Below are 20,734 nucleotides of genomic sequence, written 5' to 3'. Positions count from 1 at the left end.
TTATGTCAAGATTTTGGTCGTATAAGTTCTCTCTCACGAAACCAATTTTAATGCTTGTCGCGTCTCTCGAATTAGGGTTCTAGTATCTCTGCTCTTTAAACTCTTATCGACGCTAAAACTCTCTACCCATCGCAGAGCCTATCTAAAGGTTCTCTTCATCTCACTCAATACTTATGTTTCGTTTCTATATGTTTTGCTTCTGATTGTCTTTATTCTGTAATCGCTTTGAGTCGTTTATGGTTTCCCCCATTTGTCTGTAATGTCCATGCTCTGTTTACAGTTTCCTCTCCGGCTTGTCAGATATCAGTTTAGTTCCTGATTTACTGAGAAACCAAGCTTTTGAACTTAAGCATGTTAGGGTTCTTACATTGATTGAGAAATCTTATAAACTGGTTTTGTTAGATATACTGAATAGGCTACAGTCTCTCATTACTTACCCTTGTCTCTATTCTTTGGAATCTATCCGTATGATTCTCTCTTTCTTGTTAGATTTATGAGCCCTAGTTCCACTCAGTTAAATGAAATCATCTGATATCTACAATCTTCTAGCTTCTTAACTCATGATAAATTGATGAGAGTAAAGAACACAAAAGTGTTTAGGAAGAATTATAATAGACTCTCATAAGAATAAAGTTATAAATTACATTCTCTTATATAGAGATAAAATTTCCTAATTTAAGATAAATATAAATTTAAATAATATATTTAGAGATAATGGTAAATATCCTAAACTAAGTTATGATAATCTTCTAGATCCTTCTCGATCTTCATGATTTCCATAATCTTAGGTGATCATCTCGATCGTCGATCTCGGTCGATCTCCGGTTCTCCCAATACCCCCCGGCAAGCTCATACGTGGTTACACGTTTGAGATTGGACAAGTCTTCAAAATAACGGCTTTATACCCGGCCGTCGGGTCATCATCGACGTTTATACCCGATCGTAGGGTTCAATGCGGCTACAATACCCAGCCGTTAGGTCATCGACGTTTATACCCGATCGTAGGGTTCAAAGCGGCTACAATACCCAGCCGTTAAGTCATCGACGTTTATACCCGATCGTAGGGTTCAAGTAATAGAAAATAACACCCGTGATTGCGAGGTTCGGATGTAGCTCGTGATGGCGAGGCTAAAAAAAACAACTCACGAGGGCGAGTAGTTTAATCAAAAGGAGAAGTTAAACTCGCGAGGGCGAGAAAACATCATTGTTCCCGAAACTGATTTTTTTTTTTTCTTTGCGGAAGCCAACGTAACGGATCCAAAATCTACAGAAAGGATCTTGGCTCTGATACCATGATAAATTGATGAGAGTAAAGAACACAAAAGTGTTTAGGAAGAATTATAATAGACTCTCATAAGAATAAAGTTACAAAATACATCCTCTTATATAGAGATGAGATTAATCTAAGTTTTCTAATTTAAGATAAATATAAATGTAAATAATACTTTAAAGATAAATGTAAATATTCCTAAACTAAGTTATGATAATCTTCTAGATCCTTCTCGATCTTCATGATTTCCACAATCTTGGGTGATCATCTCGATCGTCGATCTCGGTCGATCTCCGGTTCTCCCAATAGATCCTTAATTGAGAAGCTGTTAATAATCATTTGGTGATGTCGTCTTCAAGTTTTTTTGCTTTCACTGATTAGTGTTTTTGAAGTGTTTTATCTGCTTTGTTTGCATCTGTTGTTCTCCAGAGCTGTGATTGGCTTATAAAAGTTATTATACAGTCTTAATTCAACTGTGAACAATAATATATTTTTCAGGATTTTCACTTTATGTAAAACAAAACGCGTCTCTGAATGTTTTTGGTATGTTGAATCAGAATGGATTCTCAGATCAAGCACGCTGTTGTAGTGAAAGTGATGGGAAGGACTGGGTCAAGGGGTCAAGTGACTCAGGTTAGAGTGAAGTTCACTGACTCGGACCGTTACATCATGAGGAACGTCAAAGGACCAGTCAGAGAGGGAGATATTCTCACCCTGCTCGAGTCTGAGAGAGAAGCTAGAAGACTGCGTTAATTCTTTCTTTGCAAATTGGATAATTGAAGTCTTATATTGTGATGTTAAAAATATTAATTACTATCAAAGATGGATGCTTTAGAGTCTTCTATCTCATATTATAGTTATTATTTAATCACTAAAAGTTATTATTGAGATTGTATTAAAGTTATTTATGATTACTGGAATTCACTAAAACGTCTTAAAAGTTTTATAAAATTTGTAACAGCTATATTTGAAAAAAATCTGGTCAACAGTCAAATCTAACGTTACTCAATTAGTAGTCAAATTTAGATACTAGTTCATAAATTACTTATGGAAGTAACTGCCATCAGGAGCTATAAAGGAACAAAGAGAGCATAGTTTATGTTTAACCAATCAAAGCTTACTTATCACAAAATCATTTCACCTAATTTTGCATCCTTACAGCTTGATCATTTATCAAAGTTATGAGGTCTGCGACTTTGTTTCTGTTTTCATGTGTTATTATGTACCTTATTTTGAATTCGGTTCCAGGTAATATATCAATCTTCTTCTTTTTTTTTTTTTTATATAGCTTTGATTGGTTACTTGCAGATTAGGAGTTTGATTGCAAAAAATAGTACTACAATAAATACAAGGGAAAAGACTCTACATAATGGTTTAATAAATAAATTTGTTGCGTTTCCAATTATTCTAATACAAATTTCCTTTGATTGGTTTAAAATAATAGAGATGGAAGCTCATAATACCAAAATGTGCAAAATCGTTGGATCTTGGGAGGGTCGAAACTGCACAGGTGACGATGAAGCTAAAAATGCTACGTGCGTAGCAGCTTTTGCGGAGACACAAATAGTTGTTACTAATTGCACTTGTAATGAAACTAGTTACGCTGGTCTTATGTGTAGGTGTCTTAATCTTTGTTAGGTTTTAAGATAATTGTATAACAAAAATATATTTACTATTCTCTTTTATACAAAAAGGGAGTGAATGTATATTTTGTGACAAAAAAAAAAAAAAAAAAAAAAAAGTGGAGAGTGATATGCCTTTCTAAATCATCCATACCAACATCTCTAATTTTTACTCAAAATACGCCCCTTATATTAATGATTTTTTTCTTTTAAAAACAAAGGCAATATTCCTAAACTCAAATGATAATTTACATTACTTATTTTATTCTCAAATAATAATATTTATTATTATATCAAAATGTAATGCTATTCTCAAATAATAATATAGTAACTATTAGTCTATTCATGTTGTGATTATTTTGAAAGTTCAATTATTTTATTTCTAATTCATTTCATACAAAACAAAATCTAACAGTCAAGGATTTTTTGGAACTTCTAGGCTTCTGGCCGCATATATCTAAAAGGCACACGTGATTTTGTCTCTATGTCCTCATTTCAAGAATCTTTTTTCTTAATTCTTTTGGCAAGGACATCAATAAAAACTACACAAATTAAAGAGACCGACGTATTAATATGTTCAAGTTTTTTTTTTTCTTTTTTTCTTCAAGTTATCCAACAATACAAAATGTTTATGTACATATTGAAACTAAAGTGGAATAGAAATTAAACAACAAAAAATACAGCTGTAAAAATAATAAAAAATTAACTCTCATAGGAATTATAGTTTTTATATTATAAATACACAAATTTAGTTTTAACTAAATCAGTTGGCAATTGTTGGATATAATTTCAATATAAACCCAATAAAATATACCAAAATCGGAATAAGTGTAAATAAATTCTGAAAAGGTTGTCATCTAACTAATGACACAAGGAATGAGATGATGGATGATGGATTCCTCATTCTAAAAGGGCAACGGTTAAGATTTAAGAAATAAGATCCATAAAAGAAAGAACTAACGCGAACTAAACATATTTAGTAGGAAAATATTTTTTTGAGGACGTATCAAATATATTAATATCTATTTTAATTAGTTTTATTCATATACTTATATTTATAAGCTATATACAAAAAGATATTTTAATTAGTTTTTATTCACATACATAAATATTTTTCCTAAGGATACATACTTTATCAATTTAAATAATTACCATAACGTCTTATTTTGCTTATGCTTATGTTTTGCTTATGTTTTGCTTATTTTTTTCTTATTTTTCTCTTATTGTTTTCTTAGATTTTTTTTTCTTAGTTCATTAGTCAGAAACACAACAAAAGTTGTTACTATATTGTGATATTCATCCTTAGAAGCAAAAAAAGTAGAGAAATAGGTGTGTTGGACATAAAAAAAAAAAAGAAAAAATTTGGTGTTGATATGGTTTAAGAGAATTTTATTCCAAAATGGAGTTTATAGTGAAATTGAATGCTATTAAATTAGTTATCTGAGTGGCCAATATATGTAACATAACTTGGGGGTACCAAAAACTTTATATTCGGCTTACATGTACCACAACTGTCTTTATGATCGGCTTACCCGATCCACCAACGACTTCATTAATGTTGAAAGTTTAACTACCAACTTTGAGAATATAAGTAAGTAAGGAATTCAATCGTTAATAGCTTACATTAATAGACGAGTATCAAAGTATATGAACATAGATATCAAACACACGCTTACCAAAACTGTAGAATAAGTTGTCGTCAGTAATGATTATCTCAGAAAAGTGGAGACTAACAGTATAATTTCCATTACCAAGACAGAGTCTATAGTAGGTTAACACGAGAGGAGATATCCTACCTGTCTTGTAGAATGCAAAAGTGGGAGATGATGCATTCAATGATAGTCTTGAAGTGTTCGATATTGTATAATCGTCCACCTCTGTAAGATCATCCATAAAACGGCCAGTGCTGCTAAAGGCCAAAACACATTGTAGACCTCTTTCAAGTTTGTTTGGAAAATAGAGATTAGAATTATGTTTTAATCTTTTCCCATTTTTTTAGATAACTGTAATACCCCATGACACACATGTATTTATAAATAAAATTCTAAAATACCAATATTATACTAATTAATTATTTAAACTCTGTTTTATTTTTATTTTGTTAATCGCCGAAGATGTATTTTGTTAGTTAAGTCTGTTTTTGTTATAATGTGTGTATTGTATGTAAAAGGACAAAAAACGTGGCTTTATAAGAGAGGCAAAGTTAATCCTACTGAATTTTAATCCAAATAACAAAGTACTCCACATTTTGTTTAGGTACTCTAAAATGCGATTAATAAACATCTCGAAGCAAAGCTAGCTAGGTATGAATCAGTTGCCACAACCAAATTCCTATTTACATGATCAAGAAGATTCTGAATTTCGAACCCGATAAATCAAATAGAGAGTATCTGTAAAATTCCTATTAAAGAAAATACTATATGTAGAAAAATTGTAGATACAGAACATAATGATGATATGGGATCCATTGTTCATCATTACCTGATTTCTTTATTTTACTTCCGTCACAAGCATAATATAGCAATTCATCGCATGCCTTTCTCACCATCATTGTGATAATTTATTTAACTCAATTTAAAGATATTTGGCTAAAAATATGTGTGATCAACTTCATCCAAAAGAGATGACAAATCAAGAAATAAATTGAGGTTGTTACATTTACCCAATGATTCCTTTTCCTAAAAACTTTCGCAACACCGAAAATTGTTTGTCTCTCTAATCATGCCTTGGATAGTAATAATTTTACAACATCAGTATATAACAAAAAGCTTAGGCAACAAATTCATCATTTTGTAACTGTTTATATTCTCCAACTAGATTTTAACCCGCGGTACACCGCGGGATGATTTAATTTTAAAGTTAGTATAAAAATATTTTATAAATTGTATCTCCTTATAACATATTTATTTATATTATAGTTTACAATTGTTATTAAGTAACGGTATACCACGAGTCCAAGAGATAATTATTAATAAACTGAGGATTTAACCCGTATTAAAGCGATATATAAATATTGATTCAAATTCGTCCGCCATATAAATCATTTCCGAAATATAACCCGTTCCGTAATTTCTTAACCCGTCCTGTGATTTGTATTAAAAAAATAAGGATTAAATCCGTATTGAAGCGGCGGATTAATGATATTTTAATCTTTTTATTATTGTTGATTCAAAAACCCGTCCCGCCAAACCCATCCCGCCAAAAAACTCATTTATTTTATTAATGTTCTTATTTATGATAAGATTCTGAATCATTGTCTAAATATTTTAATCGATGTAGAACGTTGAACACACATTTTCGTCAATTGGATAATATATGTCCGTTTTTAAAATTTCGAATCACAGTATATGCAGAAAAAAATTGATTTTTTTTTTTACTTTATGTATTATATGATGATTCAAAACAGTTATAAACAAATCAAACAAAGATGATAGGAGAATCATAATTATAAATCTTAATCAAATCTTCTAAAAATCTAAATTATTAAATATGGAATATCCGGTGTATGAGTTGGGTTAAATATAACCCGACCCAACAAATTTTTTGTGAAGGAATTTTTAAAATGCGTCGGATAGCTTTTTTACCCACCCGTCATCAAAAGTGCTGCGATTATACTAGTATAGATAAATTTTATCATTGGTCAAACTATTTTTAGTTTTTTAGTTAGATATTAAGGTATGTTTTGAACGTAAAAAAATACAAAAAAAAAAAAAAAAAACTCAACTAGGTTCTTAAATTTTGTGTTTTTAGTCAAAACATATATTTTGATACATAGGAAGTATTGTACTACAGTTATTGATTTATTACTAAAATAGTAAAATCTATTGAGATTGTATCAAAGTGATTTTTTGATAACTGAAATTAAAAGTATTGATTTTTTTTGTAAAATAAAATTTGTACTTATTAGTTATACATGAATAAAAATTTGGTCAACAGTCAAATCAAACATTAATTCAATCAATAATCAAATCTAGAGAATCTAATTCATAAATTACTTAAGGGCTATAAAAAGACAAAGAGGGCATAGTTTCTTAATCACAAAATCATCTTACTGAATTTCACATCCTTACAGCTTGATTATTTTACTTAAGTTATGAAGTCTGCGACGTTATTTCTGTTTTCATGTGTTATGATGCTCCTTATTTTGAACACGGTTCAAGGTAATATATCAACCTCTTTAGCTTTGATTGGTTACTAGCATAATTTAGATTTTTTATTGCAAAAAACAGTATGGGAAAGGTTATAGATCATTGTTTTGTTATAAATTTGTTGTGTTTCAGATTATTTATTTAAATTTTATATTTTGATCGATATAAAAATGATAGAGATGGAAGATCAAAAGGTGAGGAAGTGCAAAATCAGTAATGTTTGGAAGGAAGATGGTCGACATTGCACTGGTGATGCTAAAGCTAGAGACTATATGTGTGTAGAAGCTTTTGCGGCGTTAAAAACAATTGTTACTAATTGCACTTGTGATGAAACTAGTTACCCTGATCTTACTTGTAACTGTCTTGCCGATTGTGAGTGGTGATCATGTGAATTAAGTCACTTTAAGATATTTAGTTAAAAAGATGTGTGATCAACTTCAATCCAAAAGAGATGCCAAATCAAGAAAAAATTGAGGCTGTTTTACTTTTACCCATTGATTTCTCTTCCTAAACCTTTACCACCGAAAAACGATGTTTATGTGTCTTTATAAGCGTTGTTCAAAAAAAAATAAAAAATATATATGTGTCTCCTTAATCATGTTTTGGATAGTACATAACAAAAAGCTTAGGCAACAAATTCATCATTTTGAATATCATTCATGGCATGCGCACTGCGCACACTGCACGCCTTATACGTGCCTCTGTTTCAGCCCAAGAAATAGATTTGGTCCATTTGGTTAAGCCTAAACCAAAATTACATTATATACCTGGGGTGACACCGGGATCGAAACCTTGGGTTCCAGTTATATTTCCAATTTTATGCAAAATTGTATTGATCTGAGATTAATTTGTATCCTGGCTTACATAGACGAATAGTAAATTCAGGGCCGGCCCATGGGTATAGCCCATGAAGCAAGGGCTTTAGGCATCAAATAATTATAAGTAGTTTTAGGGGCATCAATTTTTAAAATGTTACTGTGGTCTAGTGGTTAGATTGAAGTCTTTTGTTGTACAGGTCACGGTTTCGAATCTCATACATGTTAAAACTTCTATTTTTTTTTATAACAGCTTTTGTTAATGGGCCAAATTTTTTTTTGCTTTAGGCACTCAAATAGTTTGGGCCGGCCCTGAGTAAATTCATAAGAAATTTGTCAATCAAGCCAAAAAAGGGTTTATCAGTGAATGTACCGGCCTAACCACTCCCATAACCAAAACCACATATCCAAACCCACACCTTACTCTCACACATAATTTCACAGACGAAATTTTGGTCGATAAAAAGTAACCAAACAATGTACCCGAAAGCGAACCATCTTAACCAGAGTCACTCATTTACCCCCTCCAAATATATGGCTATCTGCTTATTTAAACCGGACGTAACACAACTCTTCTTCACACCTCAAGTAAAATGGAAGCAAACACTCTGTTTCTTCTAAAGGCTCTTTGTCTTCTCTGTTTTAGTGTATGCTTCACATTGGCTTCCGACCCTGATCCCATCCAAGACTTCTGTATACCAAAACCTATGACATCTCCTTATCATGACCATCACTTCTCCACCAATCTTCCTTGCAAAAACTCCTCCGAAGTAACCACCGAAGATTTTGTCTTTTCCGGTCTAAAAACTGTCGGAAACTTCACGGAGACTGGCTTCGCCACCGTCCCAGTAAGCCCGGTAAACTTCCCGGGCCTTAACACATTAGGCCTGTCGTTTGTCCGGGCTGATCTCAAACCAGGATCCATAAACCCACCACATTACCACCCGCGGGCCACGGAAGTAGCCCACTTGGTTAAAGGACGGGTTTACTCCGGTTTTGTGGACTCGAACAATAAGGTTTACGCAAAAGTGATGGAAGAAGGAGAAATGATGGTTTACCCCAAAGGGCTTGTGCATTTTCAGATGAACGTGGGAGATGTTACGGCCACGATTGTCGGCGGACTTAATAGCCAAAACCCTGGTATTCAGAAGATACCGTCGGTTGTTTTTGGATCAGGGATCAATGAGGAGTTGCTTATGAAAGCTTTTGGGTTGAGTCTTAAGCAGATTGGTACGTTGAAGAAAAGATTTGATCCTGTCATGTCTAATGAGCATTGATGTTTTCGCTTAAGTCTTACCGAGATTAATTATTATATGGAAGTTATTTATCTATGTTATGGTTCTTGATCATAATGTTATTTTATATATTTTGACCCAAAAAATGGTCATCTTTAGTTAGACAATGTTTCTTTCTAACTGAATTATTATCGCTTATCCACACTTCACATATATAATCCTGAATTATTATCACTAAACCTACATAAATTTGGCAACGTCACCAGCTTTGAAATTTTGACAATATTTTCTCCAATACACACAATATATCAAAATCAATGCCAGTTCTTCTTTGTAAGGCTCTAAAGGCTACAAAAATCCTCCAATTTGTCGTAATTTGATCACTGTACTCTTGGACATATGTGAGAAAAAGACGAGATTTATTTGACACTAGCTAACTTGGAAGCTATGGAAGCTATATTTCCAGCAATAGAAGAAACTTTAACTTGCTATCTGAGCACTCTCATTTATTAAACGTTGCTTAAACTCATCGTTTCCTCTCTTTTTCTACAAGAGTGTTGTTTCTCACATAACAGAGAAGGAATTGTTAAAGCCGGTATTTTTATATATCGAGCTTTGCGGTTTCGGTTTAGTTGTTTAATACCGTACCAGAAATGCCGGTTCAATTAGATTCTCTATAACCTCAACATCTCCATTCCCTCCACATTCACAACCTTCTCATGGATCAGCCACGGCAAAGCTCGACGGCGTCTCAGCCACCGGAAACACCTCCTCAGCCATCAGATTCAGCTTCGAAACCAGCGACTTTAACACAGATTCAACCACCGCCTTCTACAAATCCGAGTCCCTCCTCCGTTGTTTCCTCTATTCCTTCTTCCCCAGCTCCACAATCACCATCGCTCAATCCAAACCCTAATCCTCCTCAATACGCGCGTCCGGTGACATCTCCGGTGACGCAACAGCAGCAACATCTCTCCCAGCCTTTGGTACGGCCGCCTCCGCAGGCGTACTCGAGACCATGGCAACAACACTCCTCTTACACTCACTTCTCCTCCGCTTCGTCGCCATTGTTATCTTCCTCATCAGCTCCGGCTTCTTCGTCTTCGTCTTTACCTATTACTGGGCAACAAAGAGGTGGCATGGCGATTGGCGTTCCAGCTTCCCCAATTCCGAGTCCTTCTCCTACACCTTCTCAACATACGCCTTCTGCTTTTCCCGGCTCTTTTGGGCAGCAGTACGGCGGATTAGGTCGTGGAACTGTCGGAATGTCAGAAGCTACGTCCAATTCAAGTGCCCCTCAGGTGGATTTTTATCTCTCTTATGTGCCACATTTCAAAGAATTGTGCTTGTTACAAGAAAAATACCAACTTTTTGTGTGTGTGTGTGTGTGTTCAGGTTAGAATGATGCAAGGAACTCAGGGAATTGGGATGATGGGGACACTTGGCTCAGGTTCCCAAATGAGGCCGAGTGGGATGGCTCAGCACCAACAGAGACCAACTCAATCGTCTCTAAGACCAGCTTCCTCCCCAAGTACCCAATCTCCTGTTGCCCAAGTATGTATATTTGATCCTTCTGGCCTCTGTACCTTGAAAATTAGGAACTCCAGCTTTGTGACTCATTGTTAACAATAAAATTTGCCTTGTATGATTTGGGAATCATTGTTCACCTCATTAGCTCAAAACTTGTGAAGTACTAAGATACAAAGTTTCTGTATGACTTAATAGCAAATTTTCACTACTTTCTTTGATTTGCTAATTACTCAAATGTTCGGATGGCTGGATAGAGCTTTAGGTGAATGTTACATGCTCATACAAATACATCAGAGCTTCCTTTATATAGTAACTTTGAGCCACCTAACCTTGCATATCTGTGTTTTGTAAGCTGAATTGGTTACTTGACCAACATCAATTTGCTTTTCTTGTAACTCTTTCCTCATTGTAATTTTGAGTTTGTTTGACAAAACTCTTCATGAACTTTGTTTGCACACTTTAATTCTTTATATTTTTATTTTGGCAGAACTTTCAAGGACATAGCCTTATGAGACCTTCACCTATTGGCTCTCCTAGTGTCCAATCTACTGGTGCATCACAACAAAGCTTGCAAGCCATTAATCAACCTTGGTTATCATCTACTCCCCAAGGGAAGCCGCCTTTGCCACCTCCTTCGTATAGACCACAAGTAAATTCTCCCTCCATGCAACAAAGACCTCATATTCCTCAGCAACATCTTTCTACGTCAGCAGCAACTTCACAGCCTCAGCAACTACAATCTCAACAACAACATCAGCCTCAAGAGCAACTTCAACAATTGAGATCTCCGCAGCAGCCTTTACCTCACCCACATCAACCAACCCGGGTCCAAGGGTTGGTAAATCAGAAAGTTACTTCTCCGGTAATGCCAAGCCAGCCTCCTGTGGCTCAACCAGGAAACCATGCTAAAACAGTTTCTGCAGAGAATGAGACATCTGATGATCGTATCCTGGGGAAACGAAGCATCCATGAGCTACTTCAACAGGTATCCACTGACCTCTCTTTATATTCTCAACTTTGGGTAGCCATTTTGCATATTGACCAGTATGCCAGTAATACCTCCCATAGAAAGCCAAAAAGCATGCATGGTGACTATGAACAGATTCAGTAATAACATATATCTATAGTTATAGGGGCTACTTTGATGGTGTTCTACACTCAATTTCTCTGCATGATATCCATTGATTTTTTCTCTAAATTTAAAATGCCTTGCCTATCCACAGATTGACCCGTCAGAGAAATTGGATCCAGAGGTTGAAGACATCCTTGCTGATATTGCTGAAGATTTTGTGGAATCAGTAAGTAGCCCACACCACATTGGCTAAGAGTCAAACATTTCTGTCCTCTGATGAGTTTTTTTTTTTTTCTAAATCCTGCACGTTGTGTTTCCTTTTACCCAGATCACAACTTTTGGCTGTTCTTTAGCCAAGCATAGAAAGTCAGATACTCTAGAGGCTAAGGACATCTTGCTCCATGTTGGTTCGTTCTGATCCATATTATCCGTCTGCCCGTTTTCTTTCCAATTACAATGATTAATTTATTTTTAGTATCTGTTCTCCTTAAATGTAGAAAGAAACTGGAATATCAGGCCTCCTGGTTTTAGCAGTGATGAGTTCAAGACATTTCGAAAGCCAGTAAGAATTAGAGATTTGCATTTTATCAATCGTCCAATTTACAATATAGTTGCTAACTTCTTTGTTTGTTTCCTTGGATAATGTTTTGCAGTTGACAACAGATATTCACAAAGAGCGACTTGCCGTCGTAAGTTTTAAGTAAAAAAGCATACATGATTTTAACCATCCTACCTGGCAAACAGTATTAGATTATGGTACTGAGTAGAAGATAAGCTTATATATTGAAGATTTTTCTTGTTGACTTTGCATATCCATTGTGGGTTTTGAAGATAAAGAAGTCGGTCACGGCAACAGAAGCAGCAAGCGCCAGGAATCAGTTTGGGCATGGGACTGCTAATGCAAGAGGCGGTCAGTCAAAGACGCCTTCTAATCCCTTGGGCTCTACAACTTTCAATCACTGATATATTAGATCAACCCTCCAATCGTGTTTTGTAGGAATTTTCCATTACAAAGGTACGAATGTTGTAACACCCATTTTGTACTTCATCTTGATCTTAGTCCAAGATAACTACAAGCATGGAGGCTAGGCTAGATCTTAATTTTAACCATTAGTAAAGTATCTGACCACCTTATGGGATTGAATTGATTCAATGTTTTGCAAAGCACAAAGGTGTATGAATTGAGAGATGAGAGATAAGAGATGAGACACAGTTATAAAGCGGTTACGAACCGGACTAGCCGGTATTATCCATTAAACAGATTCGTCTCATACAGTTGAATCTTCCATAGCTTTGATCAGTTTTATACTTTTACTGATGTGTTGACATTGGGGGGAGTGTACACAGAAAATCTTGATACAATTTTGGCTTCATTAGTCCTTTTAGCCTTCAACGATCTTCACTGGCGTCCTGCAGAATAAAACCGAAAAGAAAGTTTTCAGGGCACGTTCATTCGATCAATTTTACCGGGTTTTAGTTGATTGTTTTCACTTACCCGAAAGGACTCTGTTTGATTGATAACAGCTCAATGTCAAGCTGCAAAAGAAAGGTAACATAAATGAACACCACTTTTGGAGCCAACAAAACTCAAATTAATCCAACTTGGTTACCTCTATCGTTGCATTTGGAGGAATCTCTTGCACTCCTTTCTTCCCATAAGCCAGCTCAGGAGGAACAATCACCAGTCTCTGTATACAAACCTCAGCGGGTCATCAAAACAAGACTTTGTGTGGCCTGACTTTGTAAAGCCCTTTCGGTTTCAAAATCTAACCTGACCACCTACACGCATCCCTTCAACACCAAGATCAAGTCCTTTCAGAACATTGCCTCTCTCTGATTGCCCAACGTCAAACCCATAAGGCTGCAAAAACTCTTTATTATCAGTAAAGGATCCTTGCATATTCAAAGTACAGTAATGGATTCTGTGAGATTTCCTTAAACTGACCGTTCCACCTCCAACGCCAAGTCCTTGTCGACTTGTCATGAACGTTATCCCTTTCCATTTTACGTTATCCCTTTCCATTTTGCAACATAGTGAACCTGCAACACAATCCCTTTGGGTTAAGCGTCAACGCTTGTTAAAACTGTTAGCAGGAAACGTATTCACAACCGTACTGCGACCCGCGATCCTTTCACAGCCTCTGCTCCGTTGCCAACTTTTATATCATAGTACCTGGAACAAAATAATTAGAAACCAAACTATTGATTTTTGCGATAAAGACTCTTATCCTTCAATCCATTTTGCGGTACAAGTACTCTAACGAATTCAAACAAAACTAGTTGCATTAGATTCCGGATTGTAGGCGGGAAGGCGAGTTCTGAAACATTTCAAAGGTCTCATAAACACTGTTTTCAATCTAAACAATGCATCATGCATGATCTTGGGGACGGTTATGTAGTAAAGGGAAAATGTACGGACTTGAGACCATTAGGGAGAGTCGTGAATTCGCTTTCCGGTAACTTGGATGCACGTAGCTGCAGAGAATTGTATGTAAGAGATTGAGTTTTGAGTCAAGAACACAATTTATGCATATAGATATCTATGCTTACAGCTCTTCTGCTGGTGCTTACGGCCTCGGCTGAATCAGTTGACAAAATCCCAGAGGCTGTTTTGATTCAGACAACAACTCTTTTAAGAATTTTGAAACACTGATTGAAAGCTAGCTTAAGTGGAGATGTAAAGAACTGATTAGAGAATAATCTAACCGGTAGCGAGGAGACATCCAAGTAAAACCCTTCTCCCTTCGAAGCTCACAGGCGCCGGAGAAAGGACAGTCTCTGGTCTGATGACCTTTTCGCAGCCGGGAGAAGGTAACGAGCACCGGTACGGTTTGGATTGACTTTTTCCTGCAAATTATAACAAAACCAAAACAAAACAATGTTTAGCTTAATCCGTGTCTTGATTCTTGGTTCAAAACATACAAGTAGTTGACAGAGAGAGATAACAGATGTGTGTACTTGATGGAAAAGGAATGGAGGAAGACAGAGAGTGATGGAGAGGGTGAACAAGTTTCATTGTTAAGATCATTGTTTCAATGTTTTTGTGTTAGTTTACAGATTCTTGTTGTCTAAAACGAAGAAACTAACTGATTCTTGCCTTCTTTCAGGGTGTGCCCTTAATTGTGTGTGAGACTAAGAAGAAGAGAGAAATGGATAAAACTGGAATTCTCATCCACAAGTTCTAGATTTTAAGATTCTCTCAAGTCACACCACCATTTTACAACCAAATTTCTTGTCGGAGACCTTATAAATAAATAAATCTCTTTTTTTTTTTGCTAAAGAAAAAGGTAAACAAAAATACAAAATGTAGGAATGATCCACCAATTGCGTCCATTGTCGTTATTAATTACATGCAATAGATTAGGGACAATCACGGAGTAATAGTTTTTTTAAGTTCGGTTTGTAATTTATGTGTCCGGTTTAACTTATATAAAGACAAAAAAAGTCCTGGTTAATGTTTGGTGAGAATCGGTTTATAAAAGGTTTTTTTTTTCCATACCGTTCACAGATAGTTTTGTTTGTTGTGTTGTTAAGAGCCGCCACCACCACCTGCTTCTCTCTCTTTAACTCTCTCTAAACCCATGGATTCCGTTCGGCTTCCAACGGCGCCATCCACTCTCCGTAGCCACATTCCCCTGCCATCAAAACCAGTGATCGGAATCACTCACTTCTCCCGCTCTCGGATCCCAGTGGCTGTTATGTCACGAGACGAAACATCTATGGCTCCGCCGCCTCCAAAGGCTCCTTTACCACGGCTCAAAGTCTCTCCGAATTCGTTGCAATACCCAGCCGGTTACCTCGGTGCGGTACCAGAACGTACGAACGAGCCTGAGAACGGAAGCATAGTCGAAGCTATGGAGTATTTGACGAATATACTGTCCACTAAGGTTTACGACATCGCCATTGAGTCACCACTTCAATTGGCTAAGAAGCTATCTAAGAGATTAGGTGTTCGTATGTTTCTTAAAAGAGAAGACTTGCAACCTGTAAGTTAAAAAGCTCCTCCCTTTTTAAATTCTTTGATTGCATTTTTTTTTAAAGGTTCGTGATTTATACATATTGGTTGATTTTTAGCTGAATCATGTATGAAATTGAGGTTTATGTGTTGTTGTACTGAGTGGTGACTGGACATGTTTCAGGTATTCTCGTTTAAGCTTCGTGGAGCTTACAATATGATGGTGAAACTTCCAGCAGATCAATTGGCAAAAGGAGTTATCTGCTCTTCAGCTGGAAACCATGCTCAAGGAGTTGCTTTATCTGCTAGTAAACTCGGCTGCACTGCTGTGATTGTTATGCCTGTTACAACTCCTGAGATTAAGGTATTTTCCATTTTTAAGCTTTCTCATTTCTTGAAGTTAGTATCTGATGGTATTCTGGGATTGAAAAAACAGTGGCAAGCTGTAGAGAATTTGGGTGCAACGGTTGTTCTTTTCGGGGATTCGTATGATCAAGCACAAGCACATGCTAAGATACGAGCTGAAGAAGAGGGTCTGACGTTTATACCTCCTTTTGATCACCCTGATGTTATTGCTGGACAAGGGACTGTCGGGATGGAGATCACTCGTCAGGCTAAGGGTCCATTGCATGCTATATTTGTGCCAGTTGGTGGTGGTGGTTTAATAGCTGGTATTGCTGCTTATGTGAAGAGGGTTGCTCCCGAGGTACTCTTTTTTGCTGTGACTGCTTTAGCAATGTCACCATGGTTCTGTTCTTGTTACTAACAGCTACTTGTGACAAAATCCAAATTTTTTATTGAGAAATGAGTTCCTTCAGCTTCTGTTTCTTATTGTGACTTTTGGGTTATGCAGGTGAAGATCATTGGTGTAGAACCAGCTGATGCAAATGCAATGGCGTTGTCGCTGCATCACGGTGAGAGGGTGATATTGGACCAGGTTGGGGGATTTGCAGATGGTGTAGCAGTTAAAGAAGTTGGTGAAGAGACTTTTCGTATAAGCAGAAATCTAATGGATGGTGTTGTTCTTGTCACTCGTGATGCTATTTGTGCATCAATAAAGGTATGGTACTATCCTTGATATGTTATCCCTTGTCATACGGTGTTTAGCATATGCATACTGCATTGTAGATAACCATATACTTGTCTCTACAGGATATGTTTGAGGAGAAACGGAACATATTGGAACCAGCAGGGGCTCTTGCGCTCGCTGGAGCTGAGGCATACTGTAAATATTATGGCCTAAAGGACGTGAATGTAGTAGCCATAACCAGTGGTGCTAACATGAACTTTGACAAGCTAAGGATTGTGACAGAACTCGCCAATGTCGGTAGGCAACAGGAGGCTGTTCTTGCTACACTCATGCCGGAAAAACCTGGAAGCTTTAAGCAATTCTGTGAGCTGGTGTGTGTTTGGTATTATAGCATATAGAAGTTAATCCCATTACAGAATGCATCTAATACAAAACATTAATGGGTGCAGGTTGGACCAATGAACATAACCGAGTTCAAATATAGATGTAACTCGGAAAAGGAGGCTGTTGTACTATACAGGTAAGTCCATTCCTGGGAAATTCCTTCGTTCCCGAGTAGTTTATTCATCCTCTAATCTGCACAATTTTGTGTATTGTTGTCTAGTGTCGGAGTTCACACTGCCGGAGAGCTCAAAGCACTACAGAAGAGAATGGAATCTTCTCAGCTCAGAACTGTCAATCTCACAACCAGTGACTTAGTGAAAGATCACCTGCGTTACTTAGTGCGTCCTTGATCGATTTTTCTCTGTGCTTATTTCTCCTTTAGGATTACTATATTTCCAATTCATTCCCATTGGTTGATGCAAAGTTGTCACACTTTATACATATCAGATGGGAGGAAGATCTACTGTTGGAGACGAGGTTCTATGCCGATTCACCTTCCCCGAGAGGCCTGGTGCTCTAATGAACTTCTTGGACTCTTTCAGTCCACGGTGGAACATCACCCTTTTCCATTACCGTGGACAGGTTTGTTTCCCAATTCACCATAAAAATGTTTTAATGGAACTTTGAGGCTCCTCCTTACTATACATCTTCCTTCTTTTAAAAAAGGGTGAGACGGGCGCGAATGTGCTGGTCGGGATCCAAGTCCCTGAGCAAGAAATGGAGGAATTTAAAAACCGAGCTAAAGCTCTTGGATACGACTACTTCTTGGTAAGTGATGACGACAATTTTAAGCTTCTGATGCACTGAGTTTGAAGCTGTGATTGATAATCCAAATCCCAGGAAGAAGAAGAACCCATCAGAGTCTTCCTTCTGATCATGGTTGTTCTTGAGCTTCTTTTGTCTGTTTTCTCTCGGGTCCGTCGGATGAGCGTTTTAGTAACGGTAGTTGAATGAGTAAAATCTCTCTATATGATTATTGCTCGTAATCCATAATAAAATCTCTCTATGATTATTGCTCTTAATCCATAATAAAATCTCTTTTTGAATATGTAAATTATATGATGCTTAGTATTGATCTTCTTAAAGGGTTACTTGGTATTTGATTTTCAAAGAGGCAAAGCTTAATAAGTGTTTGTCTAGTCCTGTATCTAAAATTTTTGCTCGGGTTACAAGCCTAATCTTGTTCTGTTGTGTACCAAATCCATCATTTTTGGTTGTCTCAGTTTAAGATTGGTCTGACTCTGACCTAAGGCTGGCAAAAAAGTCACAATCATTATTACGCGGTTAAACAGTTACTATATTTGGTTAATGTTTTTTTCTAAAAGACCATAAACTTCATATATCTATTTTTATTTTATGGAACTTTTTAAAATAATGATTGATATCTGTTTTTTTTTTTTTTTGTATGAAGATTTCTAATTTTCTATGATATAAAGAAAAAGTTGTGAAATTTAAAAACATATCTATATAAGTTTAGGAAAAAAAAACAAATATGTTTTTCATTTAACTTGTGAGGCATTTAAGAAAAAAAATCTTATGAAAAGTTAGGTTGGATTTATTGGGTAAAAGTGTAAAACAGTGGCCAAGGAAAAGGCAGCTCCATTGTTTTGCCAAAACCAGCCCCTTGGTTTGGGATTGATTTTGTAATCCCAAAAAGGAAATAAAAGTAAAAAAAATAAAACCAAAAACCACAAAACCATGGGCAGTTTTCAGATCATCCCTATGACAGCCCCCAAAACCAGCTGCTCTGATTCTCTCCTCTGTATATTACTCTCTTTATCTTCCTTTGACTCCAATCCTGAAACCACTTCACCACAAACTTCTTCAACACAAACTAAACAAAACTCAAAAGTAAGAACTCGAAGATACTGTAGTTACAAATTCTTGTCGGAATTCTCTTACTTGGTCGGAAATTTCGAATTTCTGGGTTTCAAAATCTGGGTTTGTGGGATTCGTGTTGATTTATCTACTATTGTTTCCAATTTTCAAATTTTCTTCAATTTAGGGTTCAGAGTTTGATGGAATCGAATGTGATGTTCTCTGGGTTTAGTCCAAGAATGTTAAGCTTAGAAATGCCGCAAAATCCACAAAATCCAGTTCAATTCCAGCATCCTCATCCTTACACCACCTCCGGCGACCAACAAACTCAGCCGCCGATGAAATCCTTATACCCATACGCCTCAAAACCCAAACAATTGTCACCCATAAGCGGTGCCGGCGACGACGAAGATCGCGGGTCGGGTTCCGGATCCGGTTGCAACCCTGAAGACAGCGCGGGAACCGACGGGAAGAGGAAATTGTCACAATGGCATAGAATGAAATGGACGGATACAATGGTTCGTCTTTTGATCATGGCGGTTTTCTACATCGGCGACGAAGCTGGTTTAAACGATCCAATTGACCCCAAGAAAAAGACCGGCGGTGGCGGCGGAGGAGGGATGTTGCAGAAGAAAGGGAAGTGGAAATCTGTGTCGAGAGCTATGGTGGAGAAAGGTTTCTCTGTGTCACCACAACAATGTGAAGACAAGTTCAATGATTTGAACAAAAGGTACAAGAGAGTTAACGACATTCTTGGTAAAGGAATCGCTTGTCGTGTCGTAGAGAATCAAGGATTGTTAGAGAGTATGGATCATTTGACTGTGAAGTTGAAAGATGAAGTCAAGAAGTTGCTTAATTCTAAGCATCTTTTCTTTAGAGAGATGTGTGCTTATCATAATAGTTGTGGTCATCTTGGTGGTCACGACCAACCACCGCAACAGAATCCGATTTCGATTCCTAGTCAGCAGAACTGTTTTCACGCGGCTGAAGCAGGGAAAATGGCGAGAATTGTGGAGCGTGTGGAGGTGGAGGAGGAAGTAGAGTCTGATATGGCGGAGGATTCGGAATCGGAGATGGAGGAATCAGAGGAGGAGGTGGAAGAAGATACGAGGAAGAAGCAGAGGATATCAACGGCGGTGAAGCGGTTGAGGGAAGAAGCGACGCGTGTAGTGGAAGATGTTGGGAAAAGCGTGTGGGAGAAGAAAGAGTGGATGAAGAGAAAAATGTTGGAGATTGAGGAGAAAAAGATTGGGTATGAGTGGGAAGCAGTGGAGATGGAGAAGCAGAGGGTGAAGTGGATGAGATATAGGAGCAAGAAGGAGAGAGAGATGGAGAAGGCTAAGCTTGACAATCAGCGACGGAGGCTTGAAACGGAGAGGATGGTTCTGAATTTACGGCGGACTGAGATTGAGTTGAGTGAGTTACAGTCTTCGGGTAAACGGGTTGACCTTAGTTCCGCTAAAGGGTGATCGTGATTAGTGTTTCACAGTTTCAGCATTTTAGTGGTTAGGATTAGAAATTTTAGAAATTTGTAGTTTCTAATGTGGAGGATGCTAGGATTCTCACGTTTTGGGACAGTAATCAGCAAATTAAAATCTTTAAAGTATGGACTATGGAGGAATGTCTTTAATTGGTAAAGTAGAAGAAAATAAACTTTGTAGACAGAAGGTCTTTAATCAGCAAATTGATTAGCACGTCTACTTTGTAGTTTCAAATGTGGAGAATGCAGATTATCACGTTGTCGATATTTCAACGGTTGGGTAAAGTGAGAAGAAATTAATCAATAGGCGCGAAATATACAGGTCGGGGCCCAGCAGCTGCCTGCCCTCTGGCGCGCACTTGGCAGCCTTTTTTT

General features: G+C 36.9%; 6 protein-coding genes and 2 long non-coding RNA genes across 10 annotated transcripts; 7 read left to right on the top strand and 1 right to left on the bottom strand.

The window, feature by feature from the left end:
• The first annotated feature begins 24 nt into the window (after nucleotides 1–24).
• Nucleotides 25–2,114, top strand: LOC9318719 (40S ribosomal protein S28-1). Of its 2 annotated transcripts, none has more exons than XM_021030517.1 (2): nucleotides 25–148; nucleotides 1,769–2,114. In XM_021030517.1, exon 2 carries the CDS (start codon nucleotides 1,829–1,831, stop codon nucleotides 2,021–2,023), a length of 195 nt encoding a protein of 64 aa, XP_020886176.1. In that variant the 5' UTR covers nucleotides 25–148; nucleotides 1,769–1,828; the 3' UTR covers nucleotides 2,024–2,114. The 2 variants fall into 2 exon arrangements, with proteins under 2 accessions (XP_020886176.1, XP_020886175.1); XM_021030516.1 differs by having other exon boundaries at nucleotides 31–148; nucleotides 1,828–2,114.
• A 292-nt stretch (nucleotides 2,115–2,406) lies between these two features.
• Nucleotides 2,407–2,978, top strand: LOC110230522. Its single transcript, XR_002333637.1, has 2 exons — nucleotides 2,407–2,518; nucleotides 2,715–2,978. It is a non-coding gene; the product is annotated as an uncharacterized LOC110230522 (long non-coding RNA).
• A 3,971-nt stretch (nucleotides 2,979–6,949) lies between these two features.
• On the top strand, nucleotides 6,950–7,538 carry LOC9320843. The gene is made up of 2 exons (XR_002333077.1): nucleotides 6,950–7,052; nucleotides 7,218–7,538. It is a non-coding gene; the product is annotated as an uncharacterized LOC9320843 (long non-coding RNA).
• Nucleotides 7,539–8,214: 676 nt separating this feature from the next.
• On the top strand, nucleotides 8,215–9,252 carry LOC9320842 (germin-like protein subfamily 3 member 2). The gene has a single exon (XM_021033851.1). It carries the CDS (start codon nucleotides 8,449–8,451, stop codon nucleotides 9,130–9,132), a length of 684 nt encoding a protein of 227 aa, XP_020889510.1. The 5' UTR covers nucleotides 8,215–8,448; the 3' UTR covers nucleotides 9,133–9,252.
• A 473-nt stretch (nucleotides 9,253–9,725) lies between these two features.
• LOC9318718 (transcription initiation factor TFIID subunit 12) lies at nucleotides 9,726–12,856 on the top strand. 2 transcript variants are annotated; one of them, XM_021030742.1, is made up of 9 exons: nucleotides 9,726–10,238; nucleotides 10,353–10,391; nucleotides 10,486–10,644; nucleotides 11,108–11,605; nucleotides 11,844–11,918; nucleotides 12,021–12,099; nucleotides 12,190–12,254; nucleotides 12,346–12,381; nucleotides 12,524–12,856. In XM_021030742.1, the coding sequence occupies exons 1-9, from the start codon at nucleotides 9,810–9,812 to the stop codon at nucleotides 12,653–12,655; spliced, it is 1,512 nt and encodes a 503-aa protein (XP_020886401.1). In that variant the 5' UTR covers nucleotides 9,726–9,809; the 3' UTR covers nucleotides 12,656–12,856. The 2 variants fall into 2 exon arrangements, with proteins under 2 accessions (XP_020886401.1, XP_020886400.1); XM_021030741.1 differs by having other exon boundaries at nucleotides 9,729–10,391.
• Nucleotides 12,857–12,895: 39 nt separating this feature from the next.
• LOC9320841 (peptidyl-prolyl cis-trans isomerase FKBP16-4, chloroplastic) lies at nucleotides 12,896–14,889 on the bottom strand. Its single transcript, XM_002882605.2, has 10 exons — nucleotides 14,651–14,889; nucleotides 14,399–14,539; nucleotides 14,243–14,298; nucleotides 14,112–14,167; nucleotides 13,803–13,865; nucleotides 13,638–13,707; nucleotides 13,464–13,553; nucleotides 13,303–13,380; nucleotides 13,188–13,228; nucleotides 12,896–13,102 (listed from the first exon to the last, which is right to left on the bottom strand). Exons 1-10 carry the CDS (start codon nucleotides 14,718–14,720, stop codon nucleotides 13,075–13,077), a joined length of 693 nt encoding a protein of 230 aa, XP_002882651.1. The 5' UTR covers nucleotides 14,721–14,889; the 3' UTR covers nucleotides 12,896–13,074.
• Nucleotides 14,890–14,989: 100 nt separating this feature from the next.
• LOC9320840 (threonine dehydratase biosynthetic, chloroplastic) lies at nucleotides 14,990–18,140 on the top strand. Its single transcript, XM_002884728.2, has 9 exons — nucleotides 14,990–15,678; nucleotides 15,832–16,011; nucleotides 16,084–16,353; nucleotides 16,501–16,707; nucleotides 16,800–17,048; nucleotides 17,127–17,197; nucleotides 17,282–17,399; nucleotides 17,509–17,643; nucleotides 17,728–18,140. The coding sequence occupies exons 1-9, from the start codon at nucleotides 15,274–15,276 to the stop codon at nucleotides 17,866–17,868; spliced, it is 1,776 nt and encodes a 591-aa protein (XP_002884774.1). The 5' UTR covers nucleotides 14,990–15,273; the 3' UTR covers nucleotides 17,869–18,140.
• A 624-nt stretch (nucleotides 18,141–18,764) lies between these two features.
• On the top strand, nucleotides 18,765–20,579 carry LOC9320839. The gene has a single exon (XM_021033307.1). The coding sequence runs from the start codon at nucleotides 19,080–19,082 to the stop codon at nucleotides 20,346–20,348; it is 1,269 nt and encodes a 422-aa protein (XP_020888966.1). The 5' UTR covers nucleotides 18,765–19,079; the 3' UTR covers nucleotides 20,349–20,579.
• Nucleotides 20,580–20,734: the final 155 nt, after the last annotated feature.

This window comes from Arabidopsis lyrata (assembly GCF_000004255.2).
Source record: "Arabidopsis lyrata subsp. lyrata unplaced genomic scaffold ARALYscaffold_3, whole genome shotgun sequence".
NCBI classification, from domain to species: Eukaryota; Viridiplantae; Streptophyta; class Magnoliopsida; order Brassicales; family Brassicaceae; genus Arabidopsis; species Arabidopsis lyrata.
The sequence above is the reverse complement of the archived record's forward strand: the minus strand, read 5'-3'. Positions and strand labels throughout refer to the sequence as shown.

Bases quoted from the DNA above. Each gene is read 5' to 3' on its own strand.
- LOC9318719 (XM_021030517.1), top strand. From the start codon at position 1,829: ATGGATTCTCAGATCAAGCACGCTGTTGTAGTGAAAGTGATGGGAAGG.
- LOC9320842 (XM_021033851.1), top strand. From the start codon at position 8,449: ATGGAAGCAAACACTCTGTTTCTTCTAAAGGCTCTTTGTCTTCTCTGT.
- LOC9318718 (XM_021030741.1), top strand. From the start codon at position 9,810: ATGGATCAGCCACGGCAAAGCTCGACGGCGTCTCAGCCACCGGAAACA. The intron at 10,392-10,485 runs GTGGATTTTTAT...GTGTGTGTTCAG, and splicing joins CCAATTCAAGTGCCCCTCAG to GTTAGAATGATGCAAGGAAC. The intron at 12,100-12,189 runs GTTCGTTCTGAT...CCTTAAATGTAG, and splicing joins GGACATCTTGCTCCATGTTG to AAAGAAACTGGAATATCAGG.
- LOC9320841 (XM_002882605.2), bottom strand. From the start codon at position 14,720: ATGATCTTAACAATGAAACTTGTTCACCCTCTCCATCACTCTCTGTCT. The intron at 14,299-14,398 runs GTTAGATTATTC...GAATCAAAACAG, and splicing joins TGGATGTCTCCTCGCTACCG to CCTCTGGGATTTTGTCAACT. The intron at 13,103-13,187 runs GTAAGTGAAAAC...TTTATTCTGCAG, and splicing joins ATCAAACAGAGTCCTTTCGG to GACGCCAGTGAAGATCGTTG.
- LOC9320840 (XM_002884728.2), top strand. From the start codon at position 15,274: ATGGATTCCGTTCGGCTTCCAACGGCGCCATCCACTCTCCGTAGCCAC. The intron at 16,012-16,083 runs GTATTTTCCATT...TTGAAAAAACAG, and splicing joins TTACAACTCCTGAGATTAAG to TGGCAAGCTGTAGAGAATTT. The intron at 17,644-17,727 runs GTTTGTTTCCCA...CTTTTAAAAAAG, and splicing joins TTTTCCATTACCGTGGACAG to GGTGAGACGGGCGCGAATGT.
- LOC9320839 (XM_021033307.1), top strand. From the start codon at position 19,080: ATGGAATCGAATGTGATGTTCTCTGGGTTTAGTCCAAGAATGTTAAGC.